The sequence below is a fragment of the Octopus sinensis genome, linkage group LG22 (genome assembly GCF_006345805.1).
Source record: "Octopus sinensis linkage group LG22, ASM634580v1, whole genome shotgun sequence".
Lineage (NCBI taxonomy): Eukaryota > Metazoa > Mollusca > Cephalopoda > Octopoda > Octopodidae > Octopus > Octopus sinensis.
In genome coordinates this window covers 15,567,987-15,584,051 of record NC_043018.1, presented here as the reverse complement: position 1 = coordinate 15,584,051, position 16,065 = coordinate 15,567,987, and the positions used below count along the sequence as shown (strand labels likewise).

The 16,065-nt window shown below is 36.0% G+C and overlaps 2 protein-coding genes across 2 annotated transcripts in view; both read right to left on the bottom strand.

Moving 5' to 3' along the window:
• LOC115223143 overlaps positions 1-9,499 on the bottom strand; it is a 142,835-nt gene extending 133,336 nt beyond the window's left edge. Inside the window, exons 1-7 of the mRNA XM_029793566.2 lie at positions 9,442-9,499; positions 8,579-8,763; positions 7,007-7,198; positions 5,190-5,304; positions 3,142-3,777; positions 1,814-2,040; positions 299-391 (exon numbers count right to left, since the gene is read on the bottom strand). Of these exons, the coding sequence (XP_029649426.2) occupies positions 299-391; positions 1,814-2,040; positions 3,142-3,777; positions 5,190-5,304; positions 7,007-7,198; positions 8,579-8,763; positions 9,442-9,499 (1,506 nt within the window). The remainder of the gene's footprint in view (positions 1-298; positions 392-1,813; positions 2,041-3,141; positions 3,778-5,189; positions 5,305-7,006; positions 7,199-8,578; positions 8,764-9,441) is intronic.
• LOC115223111 overlaps positions 8,579-16,065 on the bottom strand; it is a 305,641-nt gene continuing 298,154 nt past the window's right edge. Inside the window, exons 139-144 of the mRNA XM_036512142.1 lie at positions 15,788-15,899; positions 14,517-14,698; positions 12,483-12,589; positions 11,662-11,805; positions 9,548-9,733; positions 8,579-8,763 (exon numbers count right to left, since the gene is read on the bottom strand). Of these exons, the coding sequence (XP_036368035.1) occupies positions 9,599-9,733; positions 11,662-11,805; positions 12,483-12,589; positions 14,517-14,698; positions 15,788-15,899 (680 nt within the window). The 3' untranslated portion in view covers positions 8,579-8,763; positions 9,548-9,598. The remainder of the gene's footprint in view (positions 8,764-9,547; positions 9,734-11,661; positions 11,806-12,482; positions 12,590-14,516; positions 14,699-15,787; positions 15,900-16,065) is intronic.

Sequence of the window (16,065 nt, the reverse complement as noted above, 5' to 3'; positions counted from 1 at the left end):
ATGTGTTCTAGGGTGGCCGACTTGATCCAATGTCTGGTTTAACAGCAGAACCTGGCTCTTGGACACTTAGTCAGAGTTTACTCTGTTGCCTGTATTCAGACTAAGTTCTCCAATCAAAAGATAATGAAGTATTCTGATTAGCTGCTCCCTCCTGAGGCAAATTAGGAGCCTTGGCTCCTTTGTCTTTTCTTTTCAACTACATCAGTCTCAGAGGCCCAACTCAAATATTCATGGTTGAAACTCTTCTTACTCTGACTAAAGTGTGAATAAAAAGAAAAATAAATAAAAAAAAACTTACAGTAATTTCAGCAGTAAATGGTTTACTTGTTCTTTCGGGACCAAAGATGGAACTGCAGTTTGATGACTTACAAGCTCTCACTCCACATTTGATCTAGAAAATAAATACACAAAATATTTTAAATGAAATTATCTTTTATCTTTTACTTGTTTCAGTCATTTGACTGTGGCCATGCTGGAGCACCGCCTTTAGTCGAGCAAATCGACCCCGGGACTTAAGCCCAGTACTTATACTATTGGTCTCTTTTTGCCGAACCGCTAAGTGACGGGGACGTAAACACACCAGCATCGGTTGTCAAGCAATGCTAGGGGGACAAACACAGACACACAAATACACACATACATATATATATATATATATATATACATATATACGACAGGCTTCTTTCAGTTTCTGCCTACCAAATCCACTCACAAGGCATTGGTCGGCCCGGGGCTATAGCAGAAGACACTTGCCCAAGATGCCACACAGTGGGACTGAACCCGGAACCATGTGGTTGGTTAGCAAGCTACTTACCACACAGCCACCAAATATTTAGCTACAAAATACGATTATAAAAAATCATATCAGATACCAGGGTTGTGAGACTAAAAGAACCAAAACTGTTGACCCCACAATCATAAATTTGTATCTCAGCTATTGATCTGTATTTTAACTGCTTACTTTAGAATTAGTGAAGTGAAGAGTTCAGCCCTGGCTTCACTCAAAGTCGAATGAGTAATGGCAGAAACTAGAGTTAGTCGAAAGTTAAGGGAGTAGTAGAAAATTATTGTGTGGGTGGTGGTAGAAAGTGGGAGTAGCAGCTGTAGAAGAAGTGAGATACAACTGTAAAATCAAATTCACACACAAATTAATAAACATCATTGGTCGACGAACAGAAACTGAACTGTTACATGAAGAGGAGGGAAGGAGGAGCAGGAGGAGATCAATAGGAGTGTAACCTCCCACTATTAGCAGTTGTTTTATCTCTCTATATATAAACGGCAGTTTGTCTGTGTGTGTTTCTGTGTGTCTGTTAGGTTGTACCCTCACCCTGACCACGGCTTTCAACCGATTCTGATGAAACTTGACACACACATAGCCCAATGTCATAATTCAAAACTAACACAGCGAAAATTTTGAAAAGTTCCCCCAGTTCTGAAAAAAATCGATAAATTCGACATGGGGTCGAGAATCAGAAACACAAACCACAGACTGTCTAGGGGACGCAACTCGACCTTTTTAACTAAAAAAAAAATTTACCATCATTTTTTTTCCATTTTTTGGCTATAACTCTCTAAAAATGCTTTATAGTTATTTCCCTTACAAACCCGAGCAACGCCGGGCGATACTGCTAGTCAATGATAAACGAAAGACAAACCCATCCTTCACTAAGATTATAAAGCAAGTGTCTGTATTCACTTTTGATATTTACAAACGAAAACTTTGTTACTATTAAATTTCATCAAATTTTTTTTTTGTTAATTTAATTATACATGTAAAAATTTATGTAAATCAAGCTTGTCCTCTTCTCACCTTACTGCCATAAGTTAATGCAGTGAAATATTTGCTTTCAATATCTGAAAAACTCTTGTTTGATCTGGAAAAGTGTGAGGTGTAAACAACCTTTTCATCAATATACCAAGTGGCTGTATAGTTTAAGGTAGCTTCCTGCAGATATTTGAAGGAACAGTGGAAATATTCTTCAGAGATAGTCACTCCATGGAATGATATCATTGGTCTTTCTTTGAAGAATGGTAAGTCTAAAAAAAAAAAAATAATAAATATACAATTATAAAAGTAAAAAATAAAAATATTTAAAATGTTTATTACGTTTGTTGGTCAGAGAGGCCTAGTGGGCTGAAACACAGACCTGACAACACAAGCTCACAAAAAGAATGACCAAGGTTCAAATCTTGCTGGAGACATGATTTTGGAAAGCAGCAGAAGGACACCTAGGAGTCATGACCTGGGTGGGCCTGGCTCCTGTAGAGTGTGAGGTATAAGGATCAAACTACTTGTTGGATGGGAACTCTCCCTCTGAAGATCTCTTCTGCTGTCTATTCACCTTTTGGTGAGTTTCTGTCATTTTTTGAGAGTGTAGTCAGTAAAATGATAAGCACATTAGATTCTGTGTGAATCCTAATTAACAATATTTAATCTGAAGTATTTCTTCAGCAATAAAGGGTATATATAACAGCTTTCATGTGCTTTTACTTCATCAGAGCTAGGACTTAGCATTTTTAATTTGAGATGGTAATTTTGAGAAAAATTACTGACAATAACAAGAAATTATCTTACATAAATTCTAAGAAAATTTATCTATTATAGTAAAAAATATTATTATGATTAGCAATGCCAGAAGCAAAATGTTGGTATATGTGTAATTTTTAACACATTTGTTAACATATAGTCCATAAATTTGTTAACCTGACAATTGTAGTGTATGTTTGTCAAGGGTAAATATATTTGTTTTTAAAATTCGTTTGAGTAAATTATCCCTTTTGTTTTCTGTAATTAACCATACTGAAAGTGCTACACTAGAGCAAGATGTAGTCCTCCAGTCTGTTGAATCCAGTTTAGATATCTGACCAATGGCAGCATGGCAAGCAGACATAAAAGGGATGATGATAGTGATGATGATAATGATGATGACATTTGAGCATCAATCAGATTGTAAGAAATGACGAAGAAGAAGAAGAAGAAGAAGAAGAAGAAGAAGAAGAAGTAGTAGTAGAAGAAGAAGAAGAAGAAGAGAAGAAGAAGAAGAAGAAGAAGAAGAAGAAGAAGAAGAAGAAGAAGAAGAAAAAGAAGAAGAAGAAGAGAGAGAGAGAGAGAGAGAGAGAGAGAGAGAAAGAATTTACCAAAATTGAGGCCATTTCCAAGGATGAATTTCTGTGTAATTCCAATGAGAGTCCATCCTTCAATAGCAATATTAGCAGGAAATATTTTAGTGTGATGGCCACCAATAATTAAACTTTGTGAAGTTAAAGCCCCCGTGGTAACTCGGTCAATGTATTTGGTTGTATGTTCTACTTGTTTGTCGTCAAAATAGAGATAAAGACCAGATTTCTCACTCCAGCTGAATAATACTTTGAAGAATTTGTTCACTGGAAACATTTTGGTTTTTACTGTCCACTGCTTGGTACTTGTACTGAGTGTGAGGAACAAAAATCCCTTGGAGACATACATGCTGACCCCATCAGTTGTTGGTTCAGTTCCACCATTTGAAAAAATGAACATGCCTTCTGTAACACTGAAAATGAATAAGTTGAAATGAACCGTCATTCCAAATGTACACTGAGTCAAAGAACTGAAGCATGGAACATTTCTACCCATGTCAATGAAATTATTGACTCCATCCAGTACAACTGCGTTTCCTTCATAGGGACCTTTCTTCAACTTGACAGTTCCATTTACTTTAAGGTTTCCATTCAAAGTTATGAGATTATCACCTTCAATTCTTAGAATAGAGTAATACCTCACAATAATGTCTTGGTCTGAAAGCAGAACAATATAACTAATTAGTTATAACTAGAAATTAGGCATGAGACAATCAATCATATGTAGAAACAAATTAATCCCCAGGCAATTAGTCATAATTAGTAACTGATTGGTCACAAGGTAATGCTTCCATATTTTTCTAACAGTTACCATAGTTAGTTTTACAAGTCACCAATAACTTATTCAACCAACATATGAGGTAGTAACATGACCTGAGTCACCAACTTGACTGTTTTTTTACATTATTTCTATAGAAATACAATGTCTTTATTTCAATTAATTTTGAAGGTAATGAAGAATTTATGAACATAATTTTTTCATCGTTACACTGTGCAACACGATTTTTGTCCTTTGGTAGCAACTTTTATTTGTGATTTGCTTACCCCTAGGAAGCATGAAAAACTGCTGATGATATCCTTCAAACTTTACTTTTGTTACAGTTATTCAAACTCCAAAGAATTCCTCTCAACACATGGCTATGATGCTTCCCCACTCCTCCTGCTCATGATCAGAGATGCACATATTGTCAGCCACTAAGGGACATGCTCAAGTGGTTAAGATCAAGCGACTGACAAGCAAATCTTGTAGTATTGAGCAGAATATATGCTATAATGATATTTCTGCTTCAGCAACTCAGCACTGAATCTGTCTAACACGTAATGGAAAATAGGCCAGTTTCAAAGCATTGATGTCCAGGTCACAAAAGCAAAATATTTGAAGAGAATAATAGCAATTTCTCTTGATTTCTCGATAGAAGCAAATAGGAAATAACACTTACTGACCAATAACAAAATAAATGAAGATTTTGTTACATGGTGTTAGCATTATTAAGCTGGTGTTTGGAACATAAAATAATATTTCGATGGAAGGATTTAATTTACTTTTAAACAGGAAGTTTGATTCATAAAAAGTGTCAGGAATGTTGCTATCAATAGAGTTAACTCCCATTGATGTGTGACACATTACATGTGACACAGAGATTTATGATACATTAACTTGACTCATTAATCAGGGACAAACTGACATGTAACACATTCAACTGTTACACAGTAACATGTGACAAAAATATTAGTTTGTGGGACATTCATTAGTTTGTAAGACACAATGTAACAAATGGACAAATGATGTATTAGAGAGTGACATAGATACAGTGTAACATGTTAATCAAAGTTACAGTGATTAATTTGGTACATTATTAATTGGTTTGAATCAGCAAAGGTGATTGTATCCTGTTGTACAACCTGCTTTAAATAGCAACCAATTCTCCTTAAAGAGGAACAGACACACTGGAAGATGTAGTCATTGATGTAAAAAAAGTCTGGGTGGTAATGCTTGAAACAGCTTGGGTAACAGTTCCACTCAAATGGGGTTGACCTAGGGCTAAACAACACAGCAAGGAAATACTTACACTGAAGCACAGACCAACTTGATGGATCCTTTGATGAAATACAGACTTGTGAAATGTCTTCTGGATTTATTGCACCATTAGGGAAGCAAACACCTCCAATGGTACACACATCAAGCTGAAAGGAGATACAAGATTACTATGTGAAAAACTGATACCAACCACAATTGACCGGTCTGCTAGAAATAGCATCTAAATATTCCTTAAACCACATCATACCATCTTAAAATAAGATGATACCAAAATCTTCATTGGATTGCTTTATTGGCTGGCCATGATCTTATGAACCAGCCCAAGATTTCTGAGATTGAAAGAAAGGAAAAGAAGTTAACCTAACACTAGATATATGGCTCAAATTCCACAAAATGAGCTCCACTGAAAGCCATCCAAGGATAAAATGGATTAAGGCAGTATTGGATACAAGATATCTGAAACACTTTTGAACATAGAGGATTAAGGCAGTATTGGATACAAGATATCTGAAATACTTTTGAACATTAAAGGATTAAGGCAGTATTGGATACAAGATATCTGAAACACTTTTGAACATTAAAGGATTAAGGCAGTATTGGATACAAGATATCTGAAACACTTTTGAACATTAAAGGATAAGGCAGTATTGGATACAAGATATCTGAAATACTTTTGAACATTAAAGGATTAAGGCAGTATTGGCTACAAGATATCTGAAACACTTTTGAACATTAAAGGATTAAGGCAGTATTGGATACAAGATATCTGAAACACTTTTGAACATTAAAGGATTAAGGCAGTATTGGATACAAGATATCTGAAACACTTTTGAACATAGAGGATTAAGGCAGTATTGGATACAAGATATCTGAAATACTTTTGAACATTAAAGGATTAAGGCAGTATTGGCTACAAGATATCTGAAACACTTTTGAACATTAAAGGATTAAGGCAGTATTGGATACAAGATATCTGAAACACTTTTGAACATTAAAGGATTAAGGCAGTATTGGATACAAGATATCTGAAACACTTTTGAACATAGAGGATTAAGGCAGTATTGGATACAAGATATCTGAAATACTTTTGAACATTAAAGGATTAAGGCAGTATTGGATACAAGATATCTGAAACACTTTTGAACATTAAAGGATTAAGGCAGTATTGGATACAAGATATCTGAAAGACTTTTAAACATGGATCAACTCAGTGATGAATTTAGATGAAAAGTGGACTAAGACTTTTCTCCTTGTGTGACTGCTTGCAAAAGGACCTGTAACAATGACAAAAACACTATCCCCTTGGCTGGCAGCCCCTTAGAGTTTGAGGCTTTAGGCTTCAATTTGCCAATTCAGGCACTGAATTTAATCACTGAGGGTTAACTGATCAGGAGCGAGATCACTGAACCAAATAATAGCTACCAAGGGTTTGACTTATTCAACTGAATAAAAAAAAAAGAATTGACTGAATGCATCATATCATATGATTTTAAGTTGTTCTCTCAGAGATGGTTAGCCTCAAGAAAAACATTTTTGTCAGAAATGGATATAAACAGTTGTGTAGAGCCTTAATACATTATTGAGGTAAGCTCAATATGCTTGCAAAAGATCTCTAGAAACTGCACTCAATTCTCAGATTGTAGACAGTTTCTTGGGGGAAAAAATGTACTTTGAATACAGTAGTCTGAGGTATTCATTGCCTACAATTTAAGATAGGATGATTATGGCTGGAATGCCTTTGATCATGGGTTTGCTTGATCAAGATTGAACCAGGGTTAAACAACAGACAAATAGAAAGATAGAAAGAGGTAGGTGTAATGCTATAAACAAAGTTATTCTTTAACTTACACGAGGAGTGCACTTATCATTGATACAATCTTCACACAGTGGGTTGTAATGTCTAACTGAGATGTTAACACTCCAGGTTTTGTTATCATTGCTGATGGAAACATTCTGAGTTCCTATCTGAGGTACTGGACACATGATCTGTTCAGAACTGATATAAATGGCTTTCAGGTAAAAAGTTTGGGAATTTTCTTTCTGAAAACAGAGAGAGATAGAAAAAAAAAATTTATATAAGAAAAAATTAAAGCAGAGGGAAATATGATATTTGGGATGACACCAGAAAATCCTAACAAAAAACAGACAAACTCTGTTGAGTCAACTGCCATCCAACAGATGGGAATGAGAGATTCTTAGTCTTTGGTCAGACATTTCTTAAAGAGATGGTAAGCTCTGATGTTACACCTGCAATTTCGTTTGCATCAAATGATGTAGACTAGTTCTCTTCTTTGAATAAATGCATATTTTATATAGAGAGTAGGACTGACCCTGTTGGGGCAAGTGAAATCGAAATTGAACCAAATTCGATGACTGGCACCCATGCCAGTGGAGCTCTAACAGCTCCATTAGAGCATGATCGTTGCCAGAGCAACAAACTGGCTTCCGTGCTGGTGGCACATAAAAAGCACCATTTGAGCGTAATTGTTACCAGCGTCGCCTTACTGGTGCTTGAACAAAACATTTGAGCAAGGTCGTTGCCAGTGCCACTGGAATGACTCCTGTGCAGATGGCACGTAAAAAAACACCATTTGAGCGTGGCCGCTGCCAGTACCGCCAGACTGGCCCTCATGCCGGGGGCATGTAAAAGCACCCACTACACTCTTGGAGTGGTTGGCGTCAGGAAGGGTATCCAGCTGTAGAAACTCTGCCAGATCAGATTGGAGCCAGTCCTCAGTCAAATCGTCCAACCCATGCTAGCATGGAAAGCAGACGTTAAATGATGGTGATGACGATGAGGATTAAGTATGAGTTACTATGGCTGACCAGAGTTGAAAAAGGTAAAATACTCTATGAAAAATCTCATGCGGGAATGAAAGCATGTGTTAGTGAGAATGGTAGCTCTGTGAACATCTGTTGCAAGAGGTGCCCATCATTGTTGGATCCCAGCAGGGCTGAAAAGTCATACTCGTATGTATTTATGAGAACAATCAAACAATTGCTTGAAATCAAGTTGCAGCCCTCGTGAATATATACATGTGTGTGTGTGTGTGTGTGTGTGTGTGTGTGTATGTGTGTGTGTGTGTGTGTGTGTGTGTGTGTGTGTATATATATATATACACACAAACAGGTGTATTAGTTTGAAACTCAGGAAGAAGGGAAAAGTCTTTGGTGTTTTGAGCCTACGCTCTTCGATGGAAAGGGATGAGAGGAAGAAAATTGTGAGAGAAAGAATAAAAATGGAGAAATACACACACACACACACACACACAACCTTGGTAGTCAAAGCTGGAAATTTCCTCAATAGGGCTACTCCATCAAGTCAAGCCTGGGACTAAACAACAACTCATGATGATGATAAGAATTCTTTAAAGATTTTGCAAAAGAAATTTTTTAAATAACTCAAAACATGCCGCTTACATTTTCTCTGATTGAGCAAGTAAGATTGGGACCTTCTATAAAACCACTTCCAGTTATTACCAGGTCTTTTATTTTGTTCAAAACTTGGATCTTTCTGATGAAGAATGTTGTCTCAATAGTTGGTGGTATGAGAATACTGATGGAACAGTCAACACCATCAAATGTTTGGTTACACAAGCAGATACCTGAAATAAACAGAAACACAAGATTTAAAGAATGACTGACAAATTCATTTTAATTACCACTGCTTCTGATAAGAAGTAGGCTTCTATTTTTCAAAGACTCAAAAACTGAGGGACGTGGGAATTTTATCCTTAAACTAAGAGTGGTCTGGTCTAAATGTCTGCAACAGAATGAACTTTACTAAAAACACCATTTGAGCGTGGCCGTTGCCAGTACCACTTGACTGACACTCGTGCTGGTGGCACGTAAAAGAACCCACTACACTCTCAGAGTGGTTGGCTTCAGGAAGGGCATCCAGTTGTAGAAACTCTGCCAGATCAAGATTGGAGTCTGGTGCAGCCATCTGGTTTGCCAGTCCTCTGTCAAATCGTCCAACCCATGCTAGCATGGAAACCAGACGTTAAACGATGATGATGATGAGTTTCAGCTCTCTGTCAGTTGTCATTTTACTGGGTCCACTTAGCCTTTTATCTTTTGTGTAGTCAATAAAAGAGACAGTAAAGTTAAAGAGTCTCTGGTGGAATGATAGAATAGAAACTAGTGGTGTCCTGTGTCAATAAATATTGAGTGTACAGAGAGGAATTAGTTTGCTGTGAGAAAAGAAGAGAGATCTTGTGTTTTGGACCAGGTTCTTCATTAGAAAACGATAAAATATATTTACTGAAGATGTCATCATAGACTGTGATCCACTTCTGACCCTCGTAATTGCACAGGAAATATTTTCAACCTTTTAGTCATGGTTAGACTCATTTATAACCGTATCTAAACTATTGAACTATTGCTTACCTTTCTTACAGGTACCCTGATTACTACAGTCATTCAAACAAAGTGCATCAGTTATATTTGAAGGAAACTCAGGTAGTTCACCACTTCAGGAACTATCCACTCAGTAATGTTGGTCTTTATTTGAGTGAGACAAGTTTCATCCAGGTTGCTTATTGCTGCTAATGTCCACATCACATTTCCAGTTAACTGTTGAAGTAAAAGAATAAAAAATAAGATAAAAGTAATACGTTTATGTATCCAACTATCAATTGGCTCCCTATAATATTCCGTAACCCTTTCATAACCATATTTCTGTTGCATTGCAATGTCTATGTTCAAGTAATTTTGTAAATAATGAAGAATTTTGTAAGAAAACTTTGTCGTTATTCCACAGGTGTTTGGAACATAAATAAATATATTTTGATGAAAGTTTGGCACGTAAAAAGCACCCACTACACTCACGGAGTGGTTGGCGTTAGGAAGGGCATCCAGCTGTAGAAACACTGCCAGATAAGCCTGGAGCCTGGTGCAGCCTTCTGGCTTCCCAGATCCCCGGTCGAACCGTCCAACACATGCTAGCATGGAGAACGGACGTTAAACGATGATGATGATGATGATGATCGCTTTGAAACAGGAAATCTATATTATAGAACCAGGGGCACATGGCTTAGTGGTTAGGGTATCAGCATCATGATCGTAAGATTGTGGTTTCAATTCCTGGACCAGACGACGCGTTGTGTTCTTGAGCAAACACTTCATTTCACATTTCTCCAGTCCACTCAGCTGCAAAAATGAGTAACGCTGCAATGGACTGGTGTCCCATCCAGCTGGGGAACACATATGCCATAGAAACCGGGAAGCCGGGCCCATGAGCCTGGCTAGGCTTTAAAAGGGCGCATTTATTATTTTTTTTTTAGGGGCAGTTTCAGGTGAGTTAGTATCAAAAGGGTTAAACTCTTGTCCCAAACACAAAAGCTATTGTTCTTGACAGCAATTGTTTACTATTTTAATTTTATATCAGGAAAACAATAACATTGTTGGTTTCAGATAGCTGATGGGTTAATCACTGGTACACTGCATTAGTAAGAACAAACACTACACAAGGCATTTTTATATGAAAGAACTGAATGTATTAGTTTTCTTGTCGATATTTATATCTTTTATAGATATACCTCAGGCGAAGATAAACACAGTCAGTCAGTCAGTTTGTTATTACATCCTCTAACACCATTTAGTTTGTTTCTGTTTACTTGTTGTTGTTGTTCTTGTTTGGTCCTCATGTCATCACCCTTGACTAAGCAGGCATTCTAGTCTGGCCCCTCCATCCTTCTGTTGGATATTTTGTATCAAAGACCACATTAGCCACTGTTTCCTCCTTGTCTACTTCTTTGCAATACTCTAAGACAGTGCTTTTCAAACTTTTTGCTGGAGCAGAATCCCAAGGAAACATTCCACTGGCTTGAGGAACCCCTGTGCAATAATTTAATAGTCTTATGCACACATATCTGCACAGGAGACTTAAAAATTACTGCCGATTCTAGCAGTTTTGTAACTTCGGCGGAACCCTAAGGTTCCGCGGAATCCTAGTTGAAAACCACTGCTCTAAGATATAATTTAAGGAAGATTTAGCAGCTATTTTTAACAGGTCAAGCAACTATGTAGATGCACACTCATTATCTGTTGTTGAATTTCTGGTCAACTATGATCAAATAGACCCATTATCAAAGGCATTCCAACTGTGACCATCTATCATTTTATAAGGGTTTGTAAGACTAAATCTAATGACTCCTTCTCCTTTTATTTAAGATAGCAGTATGGTTAGAGGGCGATTTGGTTGCTCTTTTTTGCAGACTGAACAACTCTATAGAGGCTCCTTCATTTTCTACAGAGTCTGATGGTGGTAGTCATAGCCAAGTAAGGTGAAGGCAATTGAGTTATAATGTGAAAGTTGATAAATGCCTGACAATAAAATAATTTTTCAATTTATGCAACATCCCTCATTCTATGCTAATCAATTAACAATAATTAGAATGATTATGGATTGGTAGAATGAAAGAATAATAATATGTTATTTGATTGATTGAAACGTTTAAGTCTTTAGTCAACACAGAAATATCTTGAAGATTATGATTTACCATTAGATCTTGACTGCAGAAGTAAATAATCTCGGTGTAGTTTATATTTGCTACGGATTTGCACTGTTTTCCTATTTTAGAATTTTTAATATGTTCAGAACATTTCTTCATACTCTCTGCTTCAGTAAGATTTGACTGGAATTCCTGGGGAAGAAAGTAAGATAGGAGGTTCATTAATATTTGTACAATAGAGTAAAAATTATCAAATAAATATTACTGTCACACCAATCACTCTGCAAGTTTACATGAATTAACTTTTTCTTTTAAATTTTTAAAGCAAATTAATTTCATTCACTTAAAAAAAAACAACAAGCTTATAGTATACAATACTCAGGTTTTCTACAACTCATCTGATAAAAGGGAAAAGAAGGGAGAGAAAAAATTTAATAATGACCAAAATAACAATAATAACAGTTTTTAATTTACGTACAAGGCAGGCAGTTTTGAGGGGAGGAAAGGGGGTTAATCAAGCACTGGAACTTTATTTTATCAACTTGGAAGTTGGAAGAAATAATTTGGACCTGGAATGAGAAGTGGGGTATGAAATACCACAAGGCATTTTTTCCCAAATTTTAACAATCCAGCAGCCTAATAAATAGTAGTAAGAATCAAAGACAAACATAACAACGAGAAAACAGGATTTCCAAAATCGGAGGCAGGACAACTACGTAGGGAAATTTAGGGAAACAAGGATACGATTCAATAGACAAAAGTCTTCTCCCAGTTATTGTTGCAGCCACATTGTAAATAACTGAGAGAAGCCCCTAACAGAGAAAACAAAAGACCAAAAATCAAAAAGAAAATCACAAAATATGATTCACCCCTGCTACATAGGTCCTGTTGTATTCAAATATTATCTGTGTTTCTTTAGTTAAACATTTCTCTGGCGTCTCTGCTATCTTGAGCAACGTTTCAGTCATGTCCAATCCTAATAAAAGATTAGGTGTTAAATATTTCAGCTGTCAAATATTTTATGTGTATGTGCATATACATATGAAAAAACTGATGTATTAGTATATATATATATGTATGCATTAGTATATATATATCTATATATATATATGTATGTATTAGTATATATTTATGTATATATATATATATATATATATATGTATTAGTATATTATATATATAATTCATAATTAAGGGCAAACGAAAAAATTCCTAATGCCAGATATGCCAAAAAATTGCCCTTAATTATGAATTATATATATATATATACTAATACATATATATATCTATATATATATGTATGTATTAGTATATATTTATGTATATATATATATATATATATATGTATGTATTAGTATATATATATATATTAATTCATAATTAAGGGCAAACGAAAAAATTCCTAATGCCAGATATGCAAAAAATTGCCCTTAATTATGAATTATATATATATATATACTAATACATATATATATCTATATATATATATGTATGTATTAGTATATATTTATGTATATATATATATATATATATATATGTATTAGTATATATATATATATTAATTCATAATTAAGGGCAATTTTTCGGCATATCTGGCATTAGGAATTTTTTCGTTTGCCCTTAATTATGAATTGTTTATAGATTTAACCTTTAAAGGTATTTTTTGATATGCTGGCCATTGATAAAATTTTTTCTGAAAAAGAATATTTTTTCGAAAAAAATGTTATCCTTCATTAGATATATATATATATATATATATATATATATATATATATATGTATTAGTATATATGTATATAACAAAAATATTTCAGGGATGAAGATTTTTATATTTTCATTTATGCATTGCTACATATGTTCCAGCATGACCTGTATTTTTATGGGATCACCTCACTACATTGATAGGATATTATTATATATTATTTGTAATATCCATGTACTTGATGGGAAACCATTAAATTGACTGGAAATGAGACATGGGGGCCAGCAACAAGCAACATAGGGACTTTTATGAGTGCAGTGCTAGGCATCTGCCATATACAAAATACAAAGATATATATATTTCGGTTTTGGGATTTGGTTTGCAAGATTCTTTATGTGAGTTCGTGTGTTGAAGCATATTCTGTTTTATCTGGGGAGAGTCATTTTCTTTTTGTGCCTCATAATTTAACACACTCACTGGTAAAATTTTATATAAATTTGAAAAAAAAAAGTGTGAGCATATAAGATGAGATTTACAGATTAACAAACTTGACTATATTGAGAGGCTTAAATTTGAGGACATGGAGGAAAAGGGAATAAATGTAAGGAGAGAGAGAACGGGGGAGAGAGAGGGGAGAGAGAGGGGAGAGAGAAAAAGCGTGGTTAACAAAGAGAGAGAGAAGAGAGAAAGGGAGAGGGGGAGAAAGAGAGCGAGAAAGAGAGAGAGAGATGGAGAGATAGATAGAGAGAGAGAGGAGAGAGAGAGAGAGAGAGAGAGAGAGAGGGAGAGAGAGAGAGAGCCAGGCAAAAGTCAACCGATTTCATTGTGGGTGTAGATTAATGAAGATAGTGAAAATTAAGGGACCATTTTGTGTTGTATAGAAAGTCTTCCTTTTAATGAAATGCTTCATTCGGAAATAAAAGATTGGCAACTGGATTGGCACGTGGCCTCAGAACTTTGACTTAATACATCTCATCCAACTCATACCAGCAGGGAAAAGGTAAACATAAAAATAATAATGACAATGATGATTGTAGTAATGATGATGGTGATGGTGATGATAATGACGATAGTAATGATGATGGTGGTGGTGTTAATGATGATGGTGGTGGTGGTGGCGTTAATGATGATGATAGTGCAGATGGTGGTGGTAATGATGACGGTGATGAAGAGGACAATGACAGTAATGCTTGTGGTACCAACCCAAGAATTTCTTCCGTTTCTTTCCTTTCTGAACTGCTACTGGTGCGTTGCAGTTTATGACATCAAAGTTGGGACCACACACTTCTGGTTTGTTTTCTACACACTGGCAGTACCGTTGACCATATTCTTTAGAATTTGCAGTTGGACAATATCCATCGTAAAGAGAATCTTTCTCTTCAACTCTGGAGAAAAGAAAAAATTTAAAAAATGAGTGGCTGCTTGGTAAGTAGCTTGCTTACGAACCACATGGTTCCGGGTTCAGTCCCACTGCGTGGCACCTTGGGCAAGTGTCTTCTACTATAGCCTCGGGCCGACCAAAGCCTTGTGAGTGGATTTGGTAGATGGAAACTGAAAGAAGCCCGTCGTATATAGGTATATATGTGTGTGTGTGTGTGTGTGTGCACGTGTGTGTATGTTTGTGTATCTGTGTTTGTCCCCCCATCATCGCTTGACAACCGATGCTGGTGTGTTTACGTCCCCGTAACTTAACGGTTTGGCAAAAGATACCGATAGAATAAGTACTAGGCTTACAAAGAATAAGTCATGGGGTCGATTTGCTTGACTAAAGGCGGTGCTCCAGCATGGTCACAGTCAAATGACTGAAGCAAGTTGAAGAGACATTAAACCATTTGTTGTTCTATTGTTTTTGATTGATTTTGATTGTCTTTTGTTTGTTTTGTTTTTTAATGGCTTAACAAGTGACGGAATGGTTGCGGCCAAACCATTTTCTGGAAGAAGTGAGGGAATTATTCATAGATGAGAGAACAGACAGGAATGTTTGCATTAACATCATGTTAATGACACTACTGGATACTTGGGTGCCTTTAACAGAGGCCATTCTCTTGCAAGTCATCATCATCATCATCATCATCATTTAACGTCCATTTTCCATGCTGGCATGGGTTGGACGGCCTGACTGGAAACTGGTAAGCTGGGGAACTGCACCAAGTTCCAATCTGATCTGACATGGTTTCTACAGCTGGATGCCCTTCCTAATGCCAACTACTGTAAGAGCGCAGTGGGTGTTTTGTATGCGCCACCGGCACAGGTGCCAGTTATGTAACACTGGCATCAGCCATGACTACAATCTCACTTGGCTTGACTGGTCTTCTCAAGCATAGTATAGCACCAAACGTCTTGGTCCCTTGGTCACTGTTTCTGTGCAGCCCACTTTTTTCTTCTTCATCAGTCACAAAAGCCCTGAAAAGAGTTGCATGTTGTGTGCCTTTCTTTCAAGGGAAAAAAAATGTTTAAATGACAAAACATCTTACCTCCAGCTCAGAGAAAATGGATCTGGTTTGCTTTTCTTGATTACAGTATATAAGGTGCCATTAGGCATTAAAAAGTCATTCTTCTTGTTTCCATCATATGTTCCACACAAACCTGAAAAAAATCAAACCAAAGACATTTCTTTGTGATATTTTTACCCTGTCAGATTAACAAAGGAAAAACAAAAATATTTTATAGTAATTTTAGATGTAAGCATAAAGACAAAATTTGGAGGAGAAGAGGTAACATTGAGTTGAGTTAATCTCCACCATAACTTGAT